Source organism: Diorhabda carinulata, chromosome 12 (assembly GCF_026250575.1).
Source record: "Diorhabda carinulata isolate Delta chromosome 12, icDioCari1.1, whole genome shotgun sequence".
NCBI lineage: Eukaryota > Metazoa > Arthropoda > Insecta > Coleoptera > Chrysomelidae > Diorhabda > Diorhabda carinulata.
In genome coordinates, this window is record NC_079471.1 from 6514633 (window position 1) to 6540008 (window position 25376).

Here is a 25376-nt window from a genome sequence, read left to right on the forward strand (position 1 = left end):
TAGTGTATGTCAAGTTATGGTATATCATTTTATTTCCAAAATGAGTTTGTTATAGTTATTCAGATTTTAGTTGCTTCGATTGTGTACTTCAAAACACTAGTTTTAATAACTGTTAAATTACAATAAAAAAACTTACCGTGACGCTGGAATGAGAGTCAGAGCTCTGTTGAGATTCCAAACTTCGTTGAGATCCTAGAGAATCTCCACTTCCCTTCCGTTGAGGAGTATATTCTAAATCAGAGTAATCAATTGTTTGATGAGATTTTGAGGATTTCTTTCGTATCGCGTCTAAGGTAATCTTTTCTGGTTTTAGTTCCTCAAACCTATATGAACAAACATTATTAAAAATACCACTACTACTATGTATTACACAATCGATTCAAGTTTCGTCCAGATTGGAGTGTTTACTAAAGTGAATTATTGTTTGATCAAAAGGATACGCTGAAACAATGATTTTAATAACCAAAGCACAGCTTGTATTGATTATTAACTTTAAATATTTCTATTAAGTTGTTTTACTAAGTATTTCTTGCAATTTTATCCCAACTTTAATGAGGTTCACTTCTAATATTCAATTGCAGATATAATGATTAATTATCACAGATACATATCTTATTATAGTTTATATACACAGTCTAATTTCTACCAGACCAATTCCTCTCACAATTTTCAGGAATATTATTTTATTTGAAGAAAAATTCACGATTTTAATAAATACATATTGTTGGTCCTGTATGAAGACCACCTTTAATTGATAAATTACTTCTAAAAAAGAAGCGTTTACCTATAATTTCCGGAGTTATTGACATAATGATGATGATGATAATAGCCAGCAGGTACAGTAGTTGATACGCTTGGTAATGATACCGTTGACCTTAAGCTTATTTTCGGGTGAGTAGATGTGTCAATGTCATCTTCTGGCACACCACTGCTTCTAAATTAAAAAAAAACAAATAAATATGAAAATTTCGCAATTACTATACTTAATACATGTTGATAAATTCAAAATTAACAAAACAAAATAGTTTGTGATGATTTATCTTGATTTTAGGTTTTATTAAATTGGAATTATTTTTTAAATTAGATAAAATCTTGATGTTTTGACCTAATTCGGTCTATATCAAAATATGATTTTTTATAAAATATATAATATATACAAATAGAAGCCTAGCAGCGCTACCTTCCGAGATCGCAATTGAAAATGTTTAACCTTCTTTACTAATTAATTTTTTCTGTACATTTCAATCGACAATCAGTTGAGCTCTTAGTTTTTTAGCGGGTATTGTGTGTCCTTCAAGTGTCTGGTAAGACTTTCCTGTGTTCTTCAAAATTTTTTCACTGAGCGTTCAAAGAGCAACTGGCACAAAACACGAATAAACAATAATCAAGTGAACAATGGAACATTTCAAAATATTCCTTTTATGAATTATGTAGAAGAGATTACTAAAATCTGTTTTTCTTTATCAGAATAGTTTTTTGTCAATTAGAACTAAAATTTAAGTTGTGCTGTTAGTGATTTCGATGAATTATCCAATTCCTAATGAATCCGATGACGATATAATGAAAACTTGCTTCTTTTCAAAAGTTCATGAAAATAACGCCAATACACGAAATGCATTATTTATATATTGGTACTTACTCATCGGAATCCAAGAATTTTTTATCGGTTTGTTCCGGACGCACTTCTTCTAGACTAGAATCTTTACTAACGAATGCCTCGTCTGAACTTCCATGTTTCACCTGTAGGTGGGTTGGAAGTGCACTAACAATCTGAAATGAGCATATTATGCTGTATATGAAAGTGGTTAACTTTAAATAAATATTCATAACTATTTTTTTTATATCTAAATGAACTTGGAAATAAATTTTTTGTTTATCGAATTTTTATATGCTAAAATCTCATTTCCTTAGAATAATTTCAATATATTATAAATATAAATGTTTTGCTATTGCTTCCTATATACTATGTTAATAGGACCTACTGGAGGTTTCTTTGGGGCCATTTCTCCCTTCATTTTCATTTCCATTATCATTTTCCTCACTCTGAAACCCCTGCAATGAGCTTGAACGACTATTAGAGATGTTTTTAATTTGTGTAACCAACTTCTACACTTGTATCCTCTCCAATACTTTTGTATCTTCAGTACGGCTTGCAGTCTCCTTATGTATTTTTGAACAATGTACATCCTAAAAAAAAATAAGTGGATAATGCAGAACTACATATTTAAACTAATACTATAAACTTGAAGACATACTGGTGTATATTTAGTTAGTTATTGGGTAAATTTGAAAAGATAATTACAACATTTTAATCAATCGATATGGAAAATTGGGATGATGCTGCTATAATCCTGCTAGTACTTATACGAGACGTGCTAAATTCGTAGAGATTTCAATGCTCAAATTGATTGATGAAATCTATAATAAATATCTTACCTGCAGTACGACTGAAGAGTTATCACAGCAGTTCTAATTCTTAAAAATCTTCTTCTTTCTAAACATGCTCTAAACCACCTCTGCAAAGTTACAATGCTTGACATAATTTGTTGGTGAAGTTTACAATCCAATTTATATTTCTCAGTTTCTCTCATAAACACCTGAAATGGTATAAAAAAATATACATGGAAATAATCTAAGAGCAAATTACGATCTTCTTTTAAGGAGGCATAATATCATCAATAGGCGTTTAATCAATTTTGGAACACTTCTCGGAAAAAAAGATCAGATGTTACCAATTGGCCAAAAGAAAACATTTTATTTCTGTTAAAGAGTGTAGTGACACTTGCAATAATTTTGATGATTTTAAATTGAGGAATTGGCTAATTAATATGAATTTTTTACCGAAAAATATGAATCCAAATAACGAAGATTTATTATTATGTACATCTATAGAAATAAAACATCTAATGTCCAGTAGTAGAAATTATTAAATCCGGTTTCAGAATTTGTTTCTACAATTAAATTTGGGAATTATCAAAATTTTCCACTAAATTATTTATCAAAATAGCTTCAGGTGAAACTAGAAAAAGGATATTTAGTGTGAAGTTCTATTTTTTCAGGAAATTTATATTTCTCAAGTTGAATTTATTGAAAAAAACATATGAAATTTTGAAAATATTGCAGATAAAGTCATAAGAAGTATCAAATTTTCATTTAATAACTCTATAGCCACTTTAGATTGGTATATAATACAAAGCTAGTACATATATGGAAGATATGAATTTTTTAATTCATATTTCGATGAAATTTTGAAAAAACTATCTATTTAGAAGACAGTATGTCTCAAAATCGACCCCGTCATTATTTCAAACACTTGTAACGACCCCATTTTATATTAGAAAGTTAATGACATTCTTAGGGACTTCCCTAATAGTGATAATTATTAAACCTAGTTTTCAAAATTTGTTTCTACAATTAAATCATTCTGTAAATCAATTTTCAAAATTGATTTACCTACCTCCTGTTAACCTTATAGTGAAGAAAAAGGCATTTAGCAAAATCCAGACAGTAAAATTGAAGCCCGGAAACAGGTTACCAAAGAATTCTAGAACTTATAAAGCTAGAAAGCAGTAACAAACCAGTGGATCAAATACATTACATGATGAACAAAGATATCCCATTCGAAGTGGTAATTAACGATCGGCTAATCATGGGTCAATGAAAATCTTCTGCAAACTCGAAATGTATCTCTGTGTTTTGTACACGTACAAGTACACGTCCAAACAAGTGTGGGAGTGCAAATAAACTCTAAAAGCACTAATTAAAAAATACAGTTACTCTAATGTGGCTACCAGGTTATCAGGGTAAACCAGGCAATGAGGAAGTAGGTAGCGTTGCAAAAAAGGGGGCAACGACTCCATACCAAGGACCAGAGCCCCACTGTGGCCTCATGAGATGCTACATCAATAACGAATTGCTAAAGAATCAGATGAAGTCTCATTGGAGAAACCCTTCATGCTTAAGACGATTCAAAAGATTTATAACTGTGTCAGCTAAGAAATCTGAAGAACTTAGCGTGCTGACCAGAAACGACATATAATATGAATGACAGAGGACGTCAACTGCAGAAGCTGCGAGCAAACAATGGAAACAGTAGAACATCTTCGCTAAAAGGTTAAGTACATTGATGAAGTAGTACTAACACCTTAGAAAGTGGGATACGATAGTCTCAAAAAATAGCCTCCTTTGGGAGGAGTTTATGTATTTTGTAAGTAGAACAATGCGATGTAGAGTCTTGTACAAAATATCTTCTAGGTATAGGTATAGAGTGGCTGTAAACAATTCTCCAAACAATCTACGTTAATAAATCTCAACTCTTCTTCTTCTAAAATGCCTGCTATTTATCACAGGTATAGAACCTAACAACAACAAGTCGGCATGTACGCTAGAGCATTCAAGCATCTATACCACGAACACTGAAGCAAAGAAAAGAAGGATTATGAGAAAAAACGGAGGTACTAGATTTGTTCATCATAATTAAGTTTGTAGATTTGTAATATTGCAATGTAATTTCCTTTCCAAGTTCTGACTCTGGAGTTCCAATGACAATATCAAAAGAATTATTAACAATCTTTATTTCATTTACATTGATACAAAAGTTTAAGGGAAAAAGCACTCAATTGAAGAAAAATTCAGCGCTGGTAATACTGGATATTTCACATATACATTTTATAATCGACATCTAACAAAATAAACATAAATAAGACACCCAAGTTTTTATGCTCACCAGGCGATAAAGATCATGAAGTATGGTTGTCAAAATTTGTCATTACAGATTTTAAATATAAATTTATAGTAACAAGAAATTGCAAAAGGATCAAGTTTCTTATAGAAAAAATTATCTTAAAGCAGTATCGACTTCAAGAGGATTCCTTTTAAAATAAAAGCGTATTGTAAGAAATATTTCAACCCTAAGGATTATGCATTAAAGTCACAAAACATTCAATTTGACATTTGACAGAACTCACTTTACATCAGCGCCTCGAGTAGCGAATTAAAATGTTGAAGTATAATGATGATAATAACAATAATTACTCAATTAATTTCTACTTGATGTAGACTTTTAATTTAATGATGTTTTAGATATGTAAAAATATGTTTTATCAAAAGAATTAATAAACTTTACTGGTAAGAAGATTCAACTTTAATTATTACATAATAAAATTGCAAAAAATGTTGTGGAATAATTAATATAAATAGTTTCAAATACACACATACATGATAATGTCTTTGTGATTTAATATCATTTAATTGTTAGGTAATATTGATAACTTTCATTAAAAAAAATCATACCTTTGTACTTCCCAACTGATAATTGTCCCTGTTGAGATTTAAAGTTGCTAGGAAGTCCCGTACATCGATTTGTGAGCTGAGTAAACCTTTCGGAAGGAGTATTCTATAAAGTTGAATGAATTCATCGTAAGTTAATCGAACATTGAATCCTGCTTGTCGTATGCGGACAGTTTCGAGCATACCGGTGTACCGTAGTTGTCTTTGTACTGTTTGTTCGTCAAATGTATTAGGAATTTTATTGCCTTTAAAACAACGGAAAATAGTATGAATAATACGAACAAAAATTACATAAAAATAACAACAAAATTACAAATAAATAGCGACATGTACAAATCGAATTATTTATAGCTTAGTAATATAGTATAAGCATAGGCAATTCATATCAATGAGGAATTTACAAAAATCATAGTCATTCTACTCGACATAAATATAATTTTTACCTGGATCGTTATCATAACTTCAAAATTTTTGGAAATTCTACAAGTTAAAACTCTTATTGGTAGTGGAAATCGAGTCGAGTCATACTGACGTAGAGCACAATTTTATGTTTGAAATAAGCTCCTACTACCTTCCTTAACATAAAGCATAGCATAAAGACTGCAAGTCCATCGTGTAGCTTGTTATTTTTTACTTTAATTTCAATTTCAATCATATAACTTTTCAGTATTAAATGACAATTATTTGATTCATCAAGTTTTTTTTTGAGCACTAGTGCGTCAAAAATTGCCAATATGAATGGACAACATCTACAGTAAGTGGAAAAATAATGTATGCAACATACGTGAAAAGATCTTTTTTGGAATCGTGTGATGATCGCATTCAGTTCTTGGGAAAATATTGGTTAAAACAATTAATTTCAATTTTTATAACAAATTCTAATTATGAACTGAAGATTTCTAACCCTACTTTTCCTCGGCTTCAACGGACTTTTCCCGAGCATCGTAGCCGTTTAGTTCTGCTCAACTATTTTCAAAGTCATTTTTCACCACCTCTACAAAGGGTGATACGAACGCCCGCAGTTCAAATACAATAAGAGTTTTGTTCTTGGTAGCTGCACATGAACTGGACCAGTGCAGGCCAGTTCATGAATGTATAGAATTAGTTCGATTGGATACAAAGACCGATATAGTGCAGAGAGCAATGGAGCATTTGTGGATTGTTGTATTTGAGGTTATTTTACATTCATCTGATGACGAAGATGTAGTGCCACCGTTTACAAATTACACTTATTGCACTGTACTGGCTGAACTGACTCTAGACCCAGTGCAAGCAGTTTAGTGAACTGGGTGAACTAGTTCTCTTGTACTGGTACTAAGAACAGCGACACTAGCGCTGGTTCTGCTACAAAGAAGGCTTTAGTGTACACTTGCTGAACTAGTTCTTCTAGTGCAGCTATCAAGAACAAACCTAATAGTAGATGCGATGAAACAATTTCAATATACAGACTGTCTATAATAATTAACTCAATATTTTGTAATCAGATACAAATTTTAAAATAAAAACCGTATATGGTTCATGTCTTACCGTTTGATTTAATACACCTAATAAAAAAAGGATTAGCCTGATTCAGAGTATCCATGAGTGAGTGTAAACTTTGTTGAAATTGAGCGGTAACTGTCATCGGTTGTTTCCTCGCTTTTCCTAATTGGCCTTGAGGTTGAGCAGTGATGCCAGTTCTACCTACTAACGTTTTAACCGTTTGTAGATTCTTCAGTCCTTTTTTACTACGTTCTCGTGGCCGGAATGATTTGTTTTTCCTGAGAAAAAAATATTTAATGTACTGAATTCTATTTGAATTATTAAGATGGAAGATTGATTTGTGTAATAGACAGTTGACAAAGAAAAAGTAGCAGTATTATCAAAACATTAATTTTGTGTTTGATGAAAGATACTAATATGTAAAATGTTAAAATATTCTATAACTTCCTGTTACGAATAAGTTCACGAAATGAGTCCGTTTGCCAGCCTTGTCCAGCTACTATGGAAATTTAAAATTTGGTGAAGGTGCATAAGGCGGGATTCTTTTGATGTTTGAGTGTAAACAACTTTTTATAGCATGCGGTTTATTTACATTGTTTATTTTGAATAATTTCCAGAAAGGTCTATTTGTTCATTGTTGTTCATAGTGCTCCCTATACTCACTTTTGGGACAGATATATGAACCACAACACAAAGAAATAAGATAAATTGCATGAAGGTGAGATACCTAAGGAAGATGGAAGGTAAAAAGAGATTGGAGAGGATTAGAAATAATACATATAGTTAAGTTGGAATTTCTGGAAACGTTGGTGATATTCTTACTGAATAGCGGGAAGGGAAAGAAGGAAGGAATGTGAAAATTCCCGCCAAGGAGGATTTTCCACTGGAATTAATTTTTGCGGGAAAAGGTTTATTGGTGGGAAAATTTAGAATAAAACAGGTAAGTCAAGTCATTAGGTTTTAATTTATCTTCAGTTCCTGAAGTCGATAACTTGGTTATCGAAACGCGCTTCAGACAGTGTAATTGTGAGTGTTAGTGTATTGGTGGTGTAAACAGTGTGTTCAGTAATACATACAGGAATCTATCTATCTAGTAACAAAACTTGTAAATACTAAAATAGAAAAGATGGTTTGGGCATGTTACGAATATGGGAGAAGAATTTTAGAAGCAAGATCAAGGCAAGAAACAAATAAATAGGAGGACTAAGAAGAGCATAGAATGAGGTCGAGATAGCGACAAGGAAAAGAACAATTGAATGGAATGGGATAATATGGAAAGTAAAGGAATAGAAGATGGTTTGAAGAAGTGATACTACATCGTAGACCGATTCCATACACCACCACAAAGGTAGAAAGGCTTATGATTAAGTAAGTAACCTATTTCTATGGATATCCATTAAGTAAAAGTGTGAGTAATTTGAAATTTAGGACCTACTCATTTTAAGTTTGAATAAAGAAATCATTATAACTAACTAGTATTGTTTCGCTTCTATTATTACAAATCTATATTCAAATATGTCAACTGTCTATTTTTAAAATAATATGAATGTTATCAATCAAGCTGCATGCAAAGTATTCATGCGTTTGACAATTGGATGTACAAATACAATTCATATTGTATGAATATGTCTTGGTATAGTGTGCTCAATAATTGTACCTGAAGTATTATTTTGAGCTTAATAATAAAAAGGAAGACATCTAACAAGTTTTAATCAACAAAATTAATTTTTTAAGAAATTTGAGAAAAACTGGATGGATAGTACATTTTATACAATTCATTTGATAGCAATATATTCTCTTGTCATTTAAAATATACTGTTTGTTGTTGAAGAATTGCGCTATTCAAAAAGACATTTTGGTCGCTTATTTATATTATTAAACTTCCGGGTCATTTTTCTATTTTTAAAAGTATCTTTACTGTGTATAAGAAAATTTTTTTCTTTTGATAAACTATCTAGTTCAGGAAATTAAGCATATTGGCTCGCAATTTTTTCGTCCTGCCTGGATTTACTTGAAATTTTTACAGAAAGATCATTTTATGATTTTCTATATCATGCCACTCTAGTTAAAACCTTCGGAGTGATTGCCACTTTCGAGGATGTATTTTTTTACATTTTACATTCTACGGGAATCGATGGAAAAAGTAATTATAAGAAAAAAAAGTTTCTTAAGTTTTCTTCGTAGAACTAATCGAAAAAATCGACTTTTTTCAAAGATTTTTTTGGCGAATAACTCGAAAAATTTGCTTTTCATCAAAAAAGCTGTATTTAGCAAAATTGTAGCTTTTAAAAAAACAAAAAAAATCCTTTTTTTATAATTTTTCTACGACAAACACGAACTGAGATATAGCACGTTAATGGTTAGTTTTTTTCATTAATTGCATAATTCAGAAGATTCAAAGCCAAATAATGGGAAATCTTTTTTAAAGTAATTAATTAAGAGCTTTAAAATGAAAAAGCAGTCTCCAGCATGACAATTCAGCGGCTAATGATAAAAAATGTTGGTTCCAACGTTTTCTACGAAAAAATAGTAAGAACAACCTCCTAATAAAAATAGATCTTCACCCTTATGTGATACTCTTTATATATGTATTAACAATACAATCAAGAAGTTTGATCAATTTAAAATGCGTAATTTTATAAAAATTGGAGTTTAAAGAGCAAACGTATTTTTCACCCTTTACATCATATCTCCGAAAATACTGGAAATATGGAAAAAAATTTTCCTGGACTATTATACCATTTGAAATTGATAATTGAACAACAACAATTACACACCGAAATTTGAAAAATTTACCAAGAACTAGAGGGTGAAATGAGCCTAATCCCAAATTTTTGTTAAAATCGATGCAGGATGAAAAAATTGAGAGGTTTTGCCTTTTTTGAGTTTTATTTCTTGGACTATTATATCATCTGAAATTAATAATTGAATAACAACAATTACATACCGAAATTTAATACATAAGATTTCGATGTTTTTTTTTTAAGTTTTATTTCCTTTCTTAATCATGATTCTACCAAAAATGTGGCAGATATCATATTACTTTGACCATCAATTCTTTTGGTTGCAAAAGTTCATCTAACTTTTTATGTTAGTTTTTGAAACAACTCAACAATGAATTTAAAGACTATGTGATAAAAGTACAAGAAAGTTAAATGTACACAGTACATACTTCTCTACATTCTGACACTGACTATTAAAACTGTCACCAAAGCTTTGCAATCTACATTACCTAGTTTTCGATTATACCGTGATTCTGTTATAAACTTATTTTTTTGTTTAATATAATGCAATACACATTATTGTAATTATCATCTCTACTTTTGGCAAACTTATTACTAAATATTTCAATGGTTCATTTTACAAGCTCATCTGAAGCATGAACACACTATTTAGCGAAATTAACGCATAATATTGTGAGAATTCAACAAAAGATGTATAAGACAAAATCTCAAAAAAAATTTAAAGGGTCTGTTTTAATAAAGCATATTTCCTCTTTTGATTCCAGTTACAGCTCGGTAACATCTGGGCATGTTTCAATTATCATTTTGGTCAATAGCAAAAAGGCTCAGTTTAACTACTGACCATACCATTCCTTAGAACTCGATTTCTCTTGGTGATTTTGGACCATTCTTGCGATAACCAGTTAAACATTATCATGCCCTTACAGAAATTTTTTTTCTACAAGGTGAAAGGTACGACTTGTAGTTCTAATAAGTTGTCAATATACCCGTGAGCATTAAGACAACCTCTTTCAGTAGTATGGAAGTCAGTTGCTGGAGCATCAAATCAAGTTGCCTCCTTATTGTATAGGAGCTTATATTTCTTGTTGATAGCGTCACACAGTTTTTTAGATTCGAAATAGATACAAAAAATCTTTATCTTAGTACTTGGCAAAATCTGTCATCTAAGTTGAAATTTCTGGAATTGTTGATGATATTCATACTAAACACTCTGTTTACACAACCACTGTACCAACACTCACAATTACACTGTCTGACTCGCGTTTCTATAAACAGTTTACCGTCAGTCTCTGAAGACGATAACTTGGTTATCGAAACGCGCGTCAGATGTCAGTGTAATTGTGAGTGTTGGTGTAGTGATAGTGTAAACAGTGTGTTAAGTAAAACTCTGCCGTGAATTGCTTTAGTTTCCTGTCCACGGCCCTGACCTGATCTTCTTTGTTTTTATTTCCTGCTTCTTGAAAAGGCCTTTAATCTCAAGAAATGAGAATAAATTTCTGGAACCGTTGGTGATATTCATAGTTACTTGAGCATCTGACAGTGTTATTGCGACTGTTGATATAATGGTAGTTGAAATAGTGTGTTTAGTGTCGATTTTGTACCATTTCTCTTATGAGAAGCCTTCCTCATCAACGAAATACCTACAACATACTTTTCGGAAGTCAAATAATATTATTTGGGTGAAAATTAAGGGTTTAATTTAAAGTTTGAATTAAGTTACAGAGCTAGGTTTCGTATTTAAGCAAAATTATTATTAACTAAACCATTTGCATGTTTTGTACAGCAGTTTTTATTAATCTTGAAAATTAACTTCGTTTCGGGTGGAATTATTGGTCACAAAGTCGAGCTGGAAAAAGTTTAAAGATTCATTCATTGAAAGTTTCAACCAAATAACAAATTATGCATTAATTTTGCTGAACGGATCAGTTGTAAGTTTGGTAAGCGTAGGTTTTTTATATACATATACAGTGCGTTTCATTAATAAAAAGGGGGTAATAATCCACAAATAATTGAATATATGATTAAATATAATTTTCTTATGGAAAAAATCAGTAAAAAATGTAGGGTTGTGAAGTCCAAATAAGTACTGAATAGATTGTACACTGTATTTTTGATGAAAATTATTACCACCACCTTATATATTATGTGAAAAATGTGCTTTTACCACTTAGAGCAAATATGTATACAGTATGACGATTAATTTATAATATCAGACCATTATAAATAAGACCATTACTAAACAAATATTCATGTACTATGTTAACAATTTCACATTTTACTAGAAGCATCAAAGCTTCTAATGGGTTTACCATATATCAAACCAATTGATATTTGGCATAGATCGAAAAGCAAAATGAAATTTATTTTGATAAAACTTTTTTGTTCAATATTTCTGATATTACAAACGCTTCAATAATTTTGTAGATATACATTTTTGAAACTTTAATTCCCTTCCTACACCAAACTTCCACCTCTTATAAAAACTTCACGTACATAACGATCTGATTCGCCCTTTGTATAGCTCTAGCCTCGTCCGGGCCCAACCTTTCTAGCCCAACTGACGAACTAGTATTTCCTGTTAACGAATCCTTTCTTCTTCGATCGTCATCATTATTTTTACTGCTACCGCTGCTGTGTCTGTTTCGTTGGTAAAGTTGAGGCCACGATAGCCTATTGTTGTTGGATGATTCGTTGTCTAAGTTTCGACCCAATCGATTAAATGCGACGGTGTTTCGTTGTTTACTAATATTGAAATTTAATAATAATTCAAAAAAAACTGAAATAACTTTGTTTCGTTAAAAAAAATTTTTTTTTCAAATAATTATACACGTACAGGTGACCCTTATACTTTTCTCCAAACCTGTATAAGTTATCAAAATACTTTGATTATAAAAGTTTTTTGTATTTAAAGGAATTTATGGATTATTGACTTTTGAATTATACAAGGTGTCCAAATTCTTCAGTATCGAATTTTAAATGGAACACCCTATATTTTATTGCGTTTTTTTGATTTAGTGGTAAAAGCAAAGGTAACTTTCATAAGACAGATCTATTTGATTTCTGCACGGTTTAGGAAATATTTAAGGTTATTTGAATTTTTCTTTAAATTGTTATAACTGGAATATTCCACAATATAAAAATGAAGTTAATTGGCATCATTTGCAAAATGAATTTTTAAACAAAAAACTTTATTTAATTTTTAGTAATTTTCGAGTGTAGAATAGGTGTGTTTCTTCACTGCGTATACATACAGTGTGAAAAAATGAAAAAAAGACAAATAATTCCACAACCATTATATATAGGTAGAGAACATACAATGATTCTTAATTTTTATGCGCGTTCTATTAAAGGTATAATATACAGGGCCACTTACAAAGATTTTGTTATTTACAAAATTCAAAACTCATACAACTAAACCGTGCCAAAATCAAATAGGTCGGTCTTATGAAAGTTGCATTTGTTTTTACCACTAAATAAAAAAAACGCAATAAAATATAAGGTGTTCCATTTAAAATTCAGATACTGAAGAATAGGAACACACTGTATAATCTAAAATTTCTTAAAATACAAAGAACTTTTGTAATTAAAGTTTTTTGATAACTCCTATAAGTTTAGAGAAAAGTATATGGGTTACCTTATGTTTGACAACTATTTTTGGAATGGTACCGTTACAAGCATCTTCTTGGATTTAATAAATAAATTATTGATAATCTAACCTGTTTAATTTGCATAAAATTAAACAGGGTGGTACTATTTTTTCTAAAATAGGATATATCCTTCATCGATACTTTCATGCTTACATTCGATAAAAATTAAAAATTTCTGTATTATAAGTAAATATACAAATTGAAGATCATGATGAAATGCATGCATTTTCAATGAAAACCCCTATGTAATCAATAATCAAACAAAATCAAAGTCATTCTCATGCCTATACATATATTTAACATTCCTATATTGCATAATGGGATGAGGAAAGAGACTGATCATTACAGCACATAAAGATATGGGTCCGTCCCACTTATTATTTATTGTGCACATGAAACTGCCATGAAGGCTACCTTCTTGGAATTTGGTATTGGTCTAATTCTTAGGGTTGAAATGTTTTTTAGCATTACGCATTTTGAAGGGATAGTTACTGACTACTATTATGTTAAGATACTAATACTGAACTGACAGTTTTCTGCATGCTTTTCAACTGTAATTGAAAATTGAAGAGATGTTACTGTTTCTGTGGTGCCAACTATCGAGCAGAAAAATGGTAACTTCCATTAAATATCAAGTCATCATTCTAGGGTAGTTGAAATACTTAACGGGTACCGGCAATATAGGAGGATTAGATATACGTTCTCATAAAATTAGAAAAAATATGTAGCCAATTATTTGAAAAATATTCATCTAAACTATTTCAATACTTAAAATATAACACAAATATTGTTTATTTCTTCATACTTAGGAAATCGGATCTTAGCTTTCTGAAGATAAAAATTGAAATTTAGGTAGTAGAGTCTCAAATCATAATCTTTCAATTGATGTAATATGTTGAAAAGAAACAATAATTAGAAATCAATATCCTTTGTGTATTACATGAATTAAGAGTAGATGCACATGCAAACAGAAGAAATTAACACTATTTGGAGATAGGGCAGTATATGAAATACAATAATGAAATAGTTTAGAAGTACAATTAAAAAAATAACAAATAATATGAACATATGATGGAAAAACTATAAACGGGGAAGTAAAACGTCAACTGCTTTAGTAAACTTACGCAATTCTGTTTATTGTGAGATTCACAGCCGAAACTGTCACAAGATGGCTACAGAATGACACATAATATGTGTATAAGTACACTTTGGAATAGTAAATAAATTATATAACAGAAAAATGTTGTATTTGTTAAAGAATAAATCGGCATAAGCTTGAAAAAAAATTAGCATTATGAAAGCGCACATTTTTTTGAAATAAAAAATAAACATTTAAATTATCAACATATTTATCTTATGTAATGGAGTAAAATAAAATAATCAAAATATTTCATAAACAAAATCGTCTTAACATCTCCTGAATGTTGAGTAACTACATACATCCATGGGCAAATGGGGAAAAAAAGAATAACATAACCCAACGAATAACCTTTCTAATCACATTAGACAGCTTCATAGTTCATATTTAGGTAAGTGCTACCTGCAAATAGTGCCTGACTATCATAATATGTCTCCTACAATATGACAAATGACCTCATCAATGTTCTCAATTACTGGTAGACTTCAGTCGAATCTCAAGGGGGCTAGCAATTGAACACCAAGTCATACATTAGTTTCGTCTCACGAACAACTTTTACTCATTACAGAAACCATCACTGCTCGTCTTTTACCCATATTGGAGTCGTCAAAGCTAATCCATTACTTTTGTGAAGCACCCTTTATCATTATTTTTTCTCGAACAGTGATCTCCACTAATCATACTGGAATCATTGTGACCCCTGTCGGTAATGGATAAAAGTCTATCAATACCGATATTGAAAACCTTCTGGAGTAGAGAGGAAGCGATCTGATTGAGATTAATGCAGCAAAGACCCAGACTGGTCCTGTATGGACATAAAATATAACCATCACCCCAAAGTCGATTGTTAGATGTTACGGTTGGGGGGAATAATATGTCTTGGCAACAGCTTCTAATCTAATGGCTTCCAATTACGGTAATCTTGTCTCAATTCTCTATCTACATTAAAAGTTTTTGATATTAAACCATCTACCAGTACCTTGCTGGTATTTTTGGTAGTCCAGGGTATTTCGTTACTTCATACAACTTTGATCTTCTGGGAGGTACATTTAAAATATTCTTTTAAGTTGATATGAGAATTGTAACCTATTAAACCTTTGAAAAATTGACTGAATTATTGAGGGAAAGTTCTTTGTTTCCTAGATACTTGAATAGAAATAAATAATAAAAAACATTTTGATTATTTCATTTTACTATAAATTTTACAACACCCGACGGAAAACTGAACCAAATAAAAAATAAGCTCCCCAAAAATTCCATCACTTAATTGGTCGCGATAGAAAAAAAAACATAGAAGCTTGCCAAAAAATTTAAAATTTGAAAAAATCGAATCTATCTTACCTAATAAGATTTTCATTCGGTATATGATTTCTCGAATACCTCTGTTGTATATTATTTTTATTTCCATCCACCCTTCCTTGTCTATGCTTCCTGCCTGCTTCATGGAAGGCAAAATAAGCTCTAAAGAAGGCCCTTACGATCGCCCACCTAAACACAGCCACCGGATCGGCTCCCACTAATTCTCTTACGAAAGCCATAGAACTATTTTTTAACACTCCTACAATGTCTTGACGCATCAAGTCGAGATTCTTTTCGCGCATATCCGTTACCTGATACTTTACTTTGCCGGCATAGTGTACAATAATGAAAGCTCCTTCTTTCTTTTGAGGCTTTTGGTAGAATTTGTTATCTTTATGAACAGTGTTGAATTTTTGCAAAAGGGTTTCGTTTGTAGCACCAGGAAAGCTAAAAATAGACGGTTGTTTATAATGATCAGATTGTTTACAGCTACGGCACTGTTTGATCCTTCAAGTCTTCTTTAAGTCACTGAATAATATCCGGCTCGAAAGACCAAACAATGTAATTGTAAAGTTTGAACTAGTAGTATTAAGCAGAGTTTCAGTTTAAATATGACCCACATCCGGCTCGAAGGACCAAGCAATGTAATTGTAAATATTGAAGTAGTAGTACTAAACAGTGTGTCAATGTGAATATGACCAATAATTCCAGTAATTTCAACTTATGAACGATAGTTATTCATGAAACAGTATGTACCAGGTGACACAATAAGCATATCTTCTACTTGCATATCAGGAACAATGTATAAAAATGCACAGAAGAAAAAATTCGTTAATTAAGGAGATATATCGTTGGAAACAGTTTTAGAGTTTTTAGTTCTTTACAAATTTTTGAATAACATTGTGGTGGCATTCATAGAGCTGCACCATTCTCTTCACATAGCTACAAGTGAGAATTACGAAATGACAAGAAGAAAAATAGCATTGACAGAGAAAAGGACTTGAGAATTCGCAACCAAAACTAATCTTCTTAGTGCGATTGTGAATTTTGTAAATGGAAATAAAAAATTTAAATATGCCGCTCTTTGAAATCTTCTGCCCTAGGGCTACAGCCTACTCAGCCTGCTGGTAAATCCACCAAGGATCTATACCATTATTGATGGTGCTGAGAAAGATGATATAGACGAAGATTTCAATTATTCCAACTACGGACATATCTATCAAAGAAACAAAGATGATACTTTCTTTTCTTTGTTCAATATTGAAAATAAAATTGATGTGGGAAGTGTGAATAGTATGAAACAAAACAAAAATACTGACGGACATAACTTTGATTCCCTATATGTTCTCAGGGATGCAGTTTAGTAAAGAAGTAAATTGACATAATTTGGGCTCCCCTATACGTCAAAATTTAAAATACTAAAATAAAGTTGATATCTACTTCTTATGTATCTTTAGAGGAAATTTTCTATAAAAGTTTTCCAAAATTCTAGGTAGTATATACTTACTTGCATTGATCATCTAGAAGAAAAATCAAACCATTCGGTTTGCCTTCAATTAATTGTAAACATCCTGTATTATCCATGAATTCTATGTTCGTCCACCTGATCCCTTCTTTCCTATATTCTTCTTGTTCATATTTAAAAACGTGTTGATTAAAATAATATTGCAGATGTTCGTTGGCGTAATTAATACACAGTTGTTCAAAACTATTATTTAAACCGAAATCTTCAAATCCGAATATATCCAGGACTCCGATTGAATTACCTTGGTGTTCCCGAAGGGTATCTTTCTTTGCTAAGAGTGCGTGGTTAACCTGAAGAACTATCCAGTCAAAAAGTGCTCCATACAGACATTTCGCCATGGCATCTCGAGATGCTATCGCTTCAGGAAGACGGTAATTAATCACAAGTGTCTCTCCTGAGGCACGGGCACGTTTCGCTGTCAAGGCTTGCATCAGAGTTTCCTAAAAATAAAATTTACTTTATATTGTGTTGGCGACAAAGTAATTTCGGTTTTGTAGTATTAAATAAAACAACAACGAATAGTTTTTAATCTATTATATATTTTCCATTCCCCCTTCTGTTCAACCTTGCTTTAGAAAATGCTTTGAGAGCAACTGAAGCTAAGCAAATATTGGAGGGAAAATAAATATTTTAGCTTATGCTGTTGATGTAGCTTTAACAGCGGACAGTAAGAGTGATCTGAAAATACTGGCACCAGTATTCTTAGAAGAAGCACGAACAGTAGGATTGGAGGTAAATGAAGATAAGATTGAATATATGAAAGTGGAAGATGCAGAACCCAATCATTCAATGCTGTACGTTATAGGATACTTTAAAATTTTTGAAGAATTTAAGTACCTAGGATTTACTATGAACAGCAACAATAAAATAGAAGAAGAAATACAGATGAGGTTAAATTCAGCCAGTAGATGCTTTTGGAGCATATCAAAATTGATGTCAAAAAATACGAAAATCAAAATATACTGTCATAATACAGCCAGTTTTTATTGTATGGAGCTGATGTCTGGACACTAACAAAGCACACCCAGAAGAAGTTAATAAAATTTGAAAATAAAGTATTTAGCATATATATATGGGCCGGTTTTCAAAGGTGGAGTATCTAGAATACTGAAAAACAGGGACTGGTATAAACGACCAGATATTGTGAGTGTGATAGAATACTGAAAAACAGGGACGCTGTGATAAGAAGTATAAGAATTAGGTGGTTGGGCCATGTAAGAAGAAGAGATAAAGAGACAACAATAAGAATAGTGTGGAGAGGTCAACCAGAAGGGTGGCGCCCACTGGGAAGACCAAGAGCAAGATGGAATGACCTAGTGGATGAAGAGTAAGGAGTCTTGGTGGAGAAGTAGACATGGCTGAGGATAGAAAACTATGGAGGCAACTTATTGGCGAGGCCAAAAATCAACTTGGATTTGAATGACCACAGTAGTGGTAGTATATATTTTCCATTTAGCTCAATGAACTTTGCCATATTTCTTTCAGCATCATGATTCCGCGCTCATAAAATTTCTGGTATTTATCAGCAAAAAACTGAACCAGGTGCGATTGAAGGTCATCGTCATTTGTGAAAGTTTGACCATTCAAAGAATTCTGCCAACAATCGAAATAAATGGTAATCAGATGGTGCCAGATCAGGGCAGTACGGGGGATGTGGCATCACTTCCCAGCCAAGTTCCAATAGTTTCCCGCGAGTTATACTTAACCAAAAATAATATGATAGATAGATATGATTGATAGTTCAGAATTGGACCACACCTAACGATGAGTTGCTCCTTTTTATTTACTCATAAACTCAAATTGTTAAATTTGTTGTTTGATGATTTTAAATGATTCTGGTAGTTTGCTTCAATATTTTCCTAAGACATGACCTGGCTCCTACTTTGCTAAGTAGAAAATTGTATTGGGGTTTGTAGTAGCATTATATTTATTCAGTATAGGCTATATAGTATTAGTTTCAAAACAAGAAAGAGAAGAATAGAGATTGAGATGTTTGCGGAATCAAACCAACCTGTTTAACCCTGAGCAACTCCGAGATTAGTGACACAACTTCCGGATTCTTAACTCCTACAGATTCATCATGGTGGTAAGCGGATTTTCTTGGTTGAAATTCAACATTTCCAAGTAACAATACAGCCGATAAGACCGAGAAAAGCCTCCTTTGTTTTTCGGTGGTAAAGCCCACCATTTCCATGGACTGCTTTAATCTCGAAAATTCGTAACTCTCGTCCGTATTGTCCAAGGCACTACAGGATTTGTTTAGGTAATAGTATTGATCAGGGCGTTTGAGATGAAGTTGTTGTTTCTCTTGCTCATTCGCGCCTGAAACAAACATTTTTTATCATATCCTTTGAAAAAATCATACAGGTGCTTACCTTCGAGTAAATAATAGAACACATGATAGTTCCTTTCATATCGCCCTTGCGAGCATATTCTAGATTTTTCTAAAAGGTACTTTTGAACGACAGCGCCATGAACCATTCCATTTTCTTTATAGTTGACTTGAATGAACTTTCCAAATCGACTGTAAAAAAAAGGTACTTAAAACATTCACCACGTAATTATAATTTATTTTGTTACTATTCTAACATTTTTTTTAATGCAATTTTACCCGGATATAAATGTACCAACATTTGTTTACTCATTTAACGGCACTGGACTTTGTCGAATGGCTAATCCACGTTTATTGTGTAGTATACTCCTCATGCTTTATCAATTTTATCTATTATATCAACTATATCAATTGATTTGACGTTTTCCTAATACAACTTCATTTTTATAGAACGAAATACTAGATGGGAGAACCTAATTGCATGACTTTTAGTACACAACTTTTTCAAAAAAGGGATAAAACACGAAAAAAAGGAACTTTTAGGGACCTATCATTACCAAGTGTAAGCCAGTAACATTTTACATTTAGTTAATTGATGGCAATAAAGGTATCAAAATTGAGATTTGCATACCTTGATTTATTTAACAGAATACTTTTAAATGAATAATATGATTATTTCAAATTATTTTATTCAAACACAAAAATATTTTGTCAGTTTTTCACTAAATAAGATTTTTTATGAAATGGGTGAATAAACAGTATGTCCCATCGAAATAAAGCCACTGTGATTGTGTGTCATAACTGAAAATGAAACAAATCAGGAAAAAAGAAACAAACCTATTAAGAAAATATGTGTATTAAGAAATTATGTGTAGTGTCAAAAACTAGGGGAAAAGTGTCCCATCGAAATAAAATCACTACTGTTAATAGTGAATATATTCACCAAGTTTGTAAACAGAGTGAGTTTTATGTATGGAACCCTTCAATTATCTCGGCTTGTACGATTTTTATAAATTTTTGTGTACATGGCTCTTGTGATACGGCCGGTATTTACAAGATTGTCAGATCTTTCCTTTTCCCGAAAAAATAATGAACTTTGTTATTTCAAATGGATCACACTGTATATTTTTCGCTGTTCGAAATCCTTATTATTTTTAATCTAATGTTCCCTAGACCTAAATGCCACAATTTCGGAATTATGGCATTTAGGTATAGAGAATATTACGTGAAACATAATCAGTATTTCTTAAGGATTTCTAAAAACACAAACTATACAGGGTGATCCATTTGAAATAACAAAGTTCGTTATTTTACAATGTAGATACCGTATCACAAGACGAGATAATTGGGGCGTTTCATTCATAAAACTTACTCTGCATAATTTGGAATATAATTCACCAATTACTTGAGGGCCTTAGCAAGTTCCAGGTTTAAATGACGGTGGTCTTTATTTCTGTTTCAGATTGAAACTATATAATATTGGTACACTACCAGCAAAAGTTTTTGCCACCCTATAGTTTAAGGGAAACACAAAAAATAACAAAAATAGAATTGATTTTGATATTTATTTTTTAGAGAACATATATAGATAAGAATATAACCACCTTTTGCGATGTGAAGTGAAGTAGGACACTGCTTTCTTACTTCCCTGTCCAATTTGTGCCACAACAAATCAATCGGGTTGAGGTCGGGCGACTGTGATAGCCAATAGCATTCTTTTTTTCCAATTCTTCCAAATACTCTTTGCCCAGCTTGGAGGAATGCTTGGGATCGTTGTCACGTAAGAAGATAAATTTTCTACCTTCAAAATCCCTTCAATGTTTACTTCAGTCGCTCTTATTCCAAAATAAAAATATCCTCAAACCATCACCGAGCATCCGCTGTGTTTTACATCCGTTCTTCCTTTAACCTGAACATAAACACATTTTTCTTAGACCCAAAAACCTAAAACTTTGAATCATCACTCCATGAAACTCTCAGCCTATGTTCTTTAGCCTACTGCATCCTCTTAATTTCATTTTGACGTCTTAAAAAGGGTTTCTTCACTGCCTACCTTCCAAAGAGGCTAGTTTCTCTCAATCTCCTTTTCACTCTAGAAGTGCTCAAAAGCAGATTCCTAGATTCATTAATCTTAGCTGCTATCTATGGGCCCTTAGTCGTTGATTACATTTACTGATCAATACAATATGTTTAACTTCAACGGTTGAGGTTTCTCTTCACGTAATGGTCCACGGTACATCGAGGTATTTTTGATTCGGCGGTAATGGTACGGTTACTTTTTTTCTAGACTATGAAGACTTGCGCAGTTTCAACCGATAGTTCCTTGGTTTCACTTATTATAAAACGTACAAGTCTGAATTTGCGAGAACGAAAATTCATATACGAACTTCACAAAAAGATGTCTTGGTCCAAAAAGTATGAATCACAACAGGTTTTTGTTTCACAGGGACTCGTATAAAGTGAACGGACACTATTATTTTTGGTTTGTAAGACAGGATATGAAAGAGAAATTTGTTAAAGTGTATTATTTCGAAATTTTACGAATGGACTATGAGGTGGGCAGAAATTTTTGTCTGGTTGCGTACATGTCATCCGAAGAAGTAAATAGTTCAATTCGAAATTTAATTTTCGATCTAGATCTTTAATCATTAATTTCCTGTACTGTCAGATATTGAAAATTAGTACAAATTGTTCTCTCATTAATGTGGTAGTTTTTGTAAAGATCTATGTTATTCATTCCATTATTTTCAAACAATAGGATATTATAATAATGTGGAAGCATATCTAGATATATTTGATGGTATAAAATAATGTACACGAGCTTTATTTATGTTTCCTCCACTTTTGTTATGAAAGTTATGAAAAAAGCAATAAAAATATTTTCCTCGTTATTGGTAACATGTACTTTACCACTTCTAAGCTTTAATTGTATTTTTAGACCCACAACTAAATGTTATTGTTTACATTTTTAAAATATGAATAACCAGTATTTGATTATTTTATAGTTTCCCCACCTACACAACGATTATTTCGAAATATTTTCCCAAACTATATTTAAATTAGCTTTCAATAATAGCCGCGTACGTTTCTAAATGTAATAATCCATGATTTCAAATTTATTATTATTTTTTTAAATATAAAAATATATTGGGAGTAATTCTGAATTCAAATAAATCAAACTTTCTTATTTTTTGTTGTTCTGTCTGACCGTATTGAACGGAAGGTGTGACCAACTAAAAAAAAAAACATTTTTAGCCCAAAATCGATTTTATTCATCAATGTAATCTCCTTCAAGAGCAATACAATCATTCCAACGCTTCTCTAACTTCTCGATGCCGTGCTTGTAGAAGTATTTGTCTTTTACCTCAAAATAGGCTTCAGTTTCAGCAACTCCTTCTTTATTTTAGCTGAATTTCTTACCGTCGACCTTTTTTTTTGAAATCAGCAAATAGCCAGTAGTCACTGGGGCCCAGGTCTGGAATATACCGTGGATGAGGAAGAAATTCGAAGTTTAATTCGTACAATTTATCGACTTGTGAATCGGTGCATTGTCTTGGTGAAACAGTTGTTTTTTCTTCGACATATTAGGCCGTTTTTCCTTGATTTTTGGGTTCAACCGATCCAACAACTCTATGTAGTAATCGCTATTGATCATCTCTTCCTCTTGGAGATAGTAGATGAGCAATATTCCAAAAATACTGAAGCCATAACCTTTTCCAGCTGACTGTTTTGCCTTTGGTTAGATTCTGAATCATCAACACAGTGTTGTTTAGTTTTAATCGATTGTGAGTAAACATGGCACCCACCAAAAATTTTCTCATGGTCAAATGTTCATGCATAATTGCCTTCACACTGCCTTCAGCTACTCACGCAATTCCAATTTACGATTAGATATAACCAATTTGTAGACTTTGATTTTTTCTGGAATAACCACCTCAATTGGAGGACTAGAAAGTTCACGTTTTTACGTTTTTTCATCAATAAACAATGATAGCTTAACACACGAAATTGAAATTGAATTGAATTGAAAATAACAAAAGTAGCTTCACTTAAATGGCTGTCACTTTTTCCTGACTTATCGAAATGTCATGAAATTTTAGTCTTTTGAAAGTTGGTACTTCATAAATGTCATATGTCAGACTTGTGTCAATCACACGACGTGATGTTACAATATGACTATTTCGACTGATAAAAGCCATCAAACTAAAACTAGAAAGAGAATAATACAAGAGAGAATGAAATCCAAGTACTTTGGATTTGACATAACCAGTTATGAAGACTATGAAGACGAAGCAAGAGGACAAGTAGCCAGAGCAAATAAGGTCGCGGAATGTCTTTTGAACATGGTATGGCACGAATTTACAAAGCAAAAATCGGACCTATAATGACGTATACATCACAAACACAACCAGAAACATCCAAAACGAAACAACTCTTGGAGACCACAGAAATAAAAATTCTCAGGCGGATCTCGAGAAAAACACTACTAGGCAGACGATTATGTGACGTAGATAACATTGATGAACGTAGAAGTTGATTGGCAGACGATAGACGATTAAAATAGCAAGGGATAAATCTCCCATTGGAACACGAAGTAGAGATCAACCACGAAAGAGGCCGATTCTAAACTAAGAGTCTAATCAATGTCAATGTGATTCGAAAAAAAATAAAATTTTGACTAAGGCCCTCGATTTTCCTTTGACTAATTTCTGTCGCCGCTAGTTTCATACATACAGGAGTTATAATAAGGATCGAGTTTAAAAAGGTTTCCGAGGATTTGAATTCAGGTTATTTTCTAAACACATCTAGTATATTTCTTCACGACTAGTATCTTTAAAGTAACATTCTATTTTAAAAGTAATTAACAGATTATTGACAGATAATATGTTAATTAAATATTTTAAATACGTTTAACTGAATATTATCGACTATCTCACCTACTCATGTCACTTTAAAATTACTAATATATAAATAATTTCTGTTCCGGCATCCATTTATCGAACGCACTTACTCGATTGCATTTTTTATTTGAAAATTAATCGATGACTAGCTAATATTATTCGATAAAATAAATTCTGCAACATCATAAAGTTGGATCGTTATTACCGCTAGTGATAAAGACAATTCCAGGGGCAGGAATTGTGATTTATTTCGGTTTTTAATTTATTTATCAGCAACATATTGTTTGGTATGGCTAATTGATATATTTTTTAAATGTTTACTATCTTAATATACATAGTATGAACATCGTTTTGATACCTCATAGCAGAACTATACTGTGTGGAACAATCAATCGATTTGTATTTTTAAATGCCCATTGTTTTGAAAAAAAATTATAAGGCGTGTGTCATGTGACAGAAGCCAATACTTAGTTATAATACAACTCACTGTATATTATTTATTTCTTTGGATACTTGTCGGAAATTGTAAATATAATTCATGTTGTACAATGTCCTATAGCCATCTTCAGCTGTTTCGGAAATTATTACAAAAACTAACATTTAAAAGTGTTGGTCCTTATCAGCAAAAAACTGAACCAGTTCCATTTGGTCATCGTCATTTGTGAAGGTTTGACAATTCAAAGAATTCTGCAAATTTCGAAATATATGCTAATCAGATGGTGCCAGATCATGGTTGTATGGGGGATGTGGCATCACTTCCCAGCCAAGCTCCAATCGTTTCCCACGAGTTGCCAAAGATGTGTGAAGCCTTACATTGTCATGGTGGTAGATTACACCTTTACGATTTGACAATTCTGGCCTTTTTTCTTTAATCGCTTAATCCAGATTCATTAGTCGTTTACAGTGAACATCAGAATTGATTGTTTGGTACCTTGAGAGCAGCTAAAAAACATAAAACCTTTGTAATCACACCAAACTGAGAGCATGACCTTTTTTGTTGTTTTTCAGCTTTCGATGTG

At 32.0% G+C, this 25376-nt stretch overlaps 1 protein-coding gene across 3 annotated transcripts in view; it reads right to left on the bottom strand.

The window, feature by feature from the left end:
* Positions 1-25376, bottom strand: part of LOC130899863 (unconventional myosin-IXa-like) — a 64590-nt gene that overhangs the window by 12548 nt on the left and 26666 nt on the right. Inside the window, exons 3-14 of one of the 3 annotated variants that reach the window (XM_057810017.1) lie at positions 19500-19648; positions 19136-19446; positions 17107-17564; positions 15642-16046; positions 12009-12257; positions 6817-7049; positions 5293-5534; positions 2437-2597; positions 1983-2187; positions 1640-1770; positions 785-934; positions 137-323 (exon numbers count right to left, since the gene is read on the bottom strand). In XM_057810017.1, coding sequence (XP_057666000.1) covers positions 137-323; positions 785-934; positions 1640-1770; positions 1983-2187; positions 2437-2597; positions 5293-5534; positions 6817-7049; positions 12009-12257; positions 15642-16046; positions 17107-17564; positions 19136-19446; positions 19500-19648 — 2881 coding nt within the window. Of the gene's footprint in view, positions 1-136; positions 324-784; positions 935-1639; positions 1771-1982; positions 2188-2436; positions 2598-5292; positions 5535-6816; positions 7050-12008; positions 12258-14286; positions 14335-15641; positions 16047-17106; positions 17565-19135; positions 19447-19499; positions 19649-25376 lie in introns of all 3 variants that reach the window. The other 2 variants (XM_057810018.1, XM_057810019.1) reach the window with 2 other exon arrangements.